The sequence below is a fragment of the Sceloporus undulatus genome, chromosome 8, assembly GCF_019175285.1.
Source record: "Sceloporus undulatus isolate JIND9_A2432 ecotype Alabama chromosome 8, SceUnd_v1.1, whole genome shotgun sequence".
Classification (NCBI taxonomy): domain Eukaryota; kingdom Metazoa; phylum Chordata; class Lepidosauria; order Squamata; family Phrynosomatidae; genus Sceloporus; species Sceloporus undulatus.
The window spans coordinates 546,455-549,838 of record NC_056529.1 but is presented as its reverse complement, the minus strand read 5'-3'; the positions used below and the strand labels follow the sequence as shown (position 1 = coordinate 549,838).

The following is a 3,384-nucleotide window of genomic DNA, read 5'->3' as shown; positions in this document are numbered from 1 at the left end:
TGGGTGGCTCTCTGCACGTGCTCAGAGGCCCTCTGCACCAAGGAGGACCAAAAGCTCCCCCTCGGCCCACTTTGGGGGGAGGAGGAGTGGGGGCCCTCTCCTTGCAGTCTCTGCCTTCCTCCTTCCCTGGCTGCTCCGGGGCTGCTGCCAGTCCCTGGCCCACCTGGGGGGCCATGGCTGGGGCTGGGGAGCCTGGTCTGCCTCCGCAGCAGCAGCAGCAACAGCAGCAGCGGAGGCCAGGAAGGAGGAGCCGATGCTCCAGCAGCAGCCAGCGCCAGCCAAGAGCAGCAGCAGCAGCAGGAGGAGGAGGAAGGGGCTGCCTCTGCTGCTGAGCCCCCGGGAAGGAAGGCAAAGAAGGCAGGCACCCGAGCAGCAGCAGCAGCATTCCTGCCTCCCTGGCTGGCTGGGGGTGTCCCGGCGGCAGGATGCTGCTTTGCCTCTGAGGAGCCCCCTTCCTCCCTCCTCCTTCCCTCCTCCCTCCCTTTCCTCCCTTTCCTTTCCTCCCTTCCCTCCTTCCCTCTCTCCTTGGGCCAGCCATGGGCAAGGACCAGGAGCTGATGCAGGCGGTCAAGGCGGAGGACCTGGGCGCCGTCCAGAAGCTGCTGCAGAGGCCCAAGCCGGGCAAGGCCAGTGAGTTGCCAGCCAGAAGGAGGGCACGGCCCTGGCAGGGAAGGGAGAGGGATGCCCCCAACACCCCCTCCCTTCCTTCCATCCATCCATTCAGGGGCCTTGCCCTGGGGAAGGAGGGTCTCTCTGGGGGAGGAAGGGGGCTTTCCTGGGGGCCAAATATGGCCGGATTCCCCAGGCATGAAAGAAATGCCAGGCCAACAACAGGCGTCTGTCTCTTGGAGGAAGGGGTGCCAGGCATTGCTGCTGGGAAGCCTCCCTGGCATGCCCCCTGCCACCCCCCCCACAAATGCCACGCAGGAGGGTGAGTGGGCAAAAGGGAGGGACCCCGCCCCAGGTGCCTCCGCTGGGCATCTTCCCTGGCAGACCCCCCTCGCTGGCCCAGTTTGGACCGGGTTGCAATGCTGGAAGGAGACCCAGTTTGGCACCACTTGGGTTACAGCTCTCTCTTTATGGACGCAGGGATGGCACCACTTTGGGGATAGGGACCATTTTGAGTCTGGATCGGTTGTGGTCTGGTGCAGCTTTGCTTTGGAACCCCCTTGGGACTGGATTGCAATCCAATATCCATGCTGGAAGGAAACCCAGTTTGGCACTGGTTGGGTTGCAATTGTGCAGCCATGCAGGAATGGCACCAGTTTGGGACTGGTGCCAGTTTCGAGTCTGGTTTGGTGCAGCTTTGGTTTGGGCCCAGCTTGGTGCTGGAGCAGAGAGATCGTTTTGGTCTTGGGTGGCAACCAAGTGGCATAATGGGTTGTTTTTTATCTGCAGGTCTAGTCTTTGGTTACGACCAGACACTGATGTCAAGGGTCTACCTTTACCTGGTTTTAGGGAGAGCTGGTGGGTGGCACCTTGCCCCTCAGTGGCTCCTGTCTGCCCACAGGGGATTTCCACATAGGGCTTGCCTGGTCTCCCTTGGCATCTTTCCTTCCGCACTCTGCAAAGTGTGAGACTGGCAAGGTTGGCAGTTGGCTGCAACCAAGAAGGCATGGAGTGGGCATCCTGCCCTCCCCTTCCTCCTCGCCTTGGTCCTGGCAGTGGCTCCTTCTGTCCATTTTGTGTGGCTCTCTCTAGCTGTGAGCATAGCCTTGGGTCTGGCCTGCTTCACCCTTGACCACTGTGGGATGGATTGCAGCAACGTCTACATTTTTCTGGACACAGGGCACAGTTTTTTGACATTTCCTCCTCAGTTGGATTTTATCCATGGATTCCTGGCATCAACACAGTACCCAGTCTATCGGCCCGACTGTGTGGGTGGAAGGGGCACTGCCACTCCTAAAGCCCACCACCTTCTTTTCTGAACTATCAGAGGGCTGCAGAATATTCTTAGGTCTTCTGAGGAGGAGGTTAGGTGGCATCCTAGAAATGTAATACGGCCTCTTTGGCTCTGTATGTGGTCAGCCAACCCTCTGACCCACCAGCAGGCATCAGCCAGAGGTGCCCACTCTTCTGGACTTTCCTCCAGTGATCACTGGTCAGTCCCAGGTCAGTATGGCGGCAAATCCAGGTCATGTTTTTTTCCAGCCTGGGTCAAAACCTGGAGTGGATTCACTGCCCCGCTGGCATGGGACCCACCAGCCACCACTGCTGGAAGCTTTGGGCAACATGAGGGGTTTCTTTTAGGACTCATTGATACAGAAAATGTCCCCCATGAACTCTGGCAACTTCCAAGTGGGAAACTATTTCAAGACTGGGTCAGGTCCAAGCCTTAAGAGGGGTCCTTAGGTCACTCCAGTGGAAAAGCCTGGAAAGCCCTTCTGAAATCTGACCAGTTTGGGTGCAATGAGGGTGGCAGCAACAAAAGATGCCCTCCTTCAACTCCACCCAAGCGACCAAAGGGCTTGTTGCCAATTGTAAGGAACGGACAAAACCACCTCTGAGGATTTCTTCATAAGAAAACCCTATGAAATTCATGAGGCCACCATAAGGATGACTTGGTTAATGGGGTGCAAGTGGTGGGATCATTAGATGGAAGTGACCATGTTCTCCTGGAGTTTGTTATACAGTGGAAAGGAGAAGCCAGACATAGTCAGACACGCATTCTAGACTTTAGGAGAGCGGATTTCAGTAAACTCAGAGAAGTAGGAGGGTGATCCTATGGTCAGAAATACTAAAAGAGAATGGAGTTCAGGGCAGATTGGAGTTTCTCAAGGAGAGATACTGAAGGCACAATTTAAAACAGTTCCAATGAGGAAGAAAAACGGGAGATGTCTCAAGAAACCAGGATGGATGACTAAGGAACTTCCAACTGCGCTGAGTTTGAAACGGAATGTATAAGAAAGGGAAAAGGGGGAAATCACCAAAGAGGAATCAAAGACATAGCAGGCATGTGTAGGGTTAAAGTCAGAAAAGCAAGCGCAGAATGAAACTCAAGACAACAAAAAGGGCTTTTTTGGATATGTCCTCAGCAAAAGGAAGGAGAAGGAAACGGTAGGGTCACTGTGGAGAAGATGGCAAAATGCTAACAGAAGACAGAGAAAAGGAAGAATGACTCAACACTCTTTGCCTCGTCTTCTCAGAAAAGGAAAAGGGGCTCAACTTGAGGATAAAGGAGCAGAGACAGAAAGGGGAATTTTAGCACAGAATAAGTAAAGAGATAGTAAGATACCTTGTTAATCTAAATGAATTTAGTCTCCAGGACCAGATGAACTACATCCAAGGTATTAAAAGAACTGGCAAATGCAATATCGAGCCATTGACAATAACAGTCTTTGAGAACTCCTGGAGAACAGGAGAAGTCCCAGCAGACCGAGGGGG

The 3,384-nt window shown here is 54.3% G+C and overlaps 1 protein-coding gene across 2 annotated transcripts in view; it reads left to right on the top strand.

The window, feature by feature from the left end:
• Nucleotides 1-234: 234 nt before the first annotated feature.
• Nucleotides 235-3,384, top strand: part of CASKIN1 (CASK interacting protein 1) — a 98,303-nt gene continuing 95,153 nt past the window's right edge. Inside the window, exon 1 of one of the 2 annotated variants that reach the window (XM_042480705.1) lies at nt 235-630. In XM_042480705.1, coding sequence (XP_042336639.1) covers nt 537-630 — 94 coding nt within the window. In that variant the 5' untranslated portion in view covers nt 235-536. The remainder of the gene's footprint in view (nt 631-3,384) is intronic. The other variant, XM_042480706.1, reaches the window with a different exon arrangement.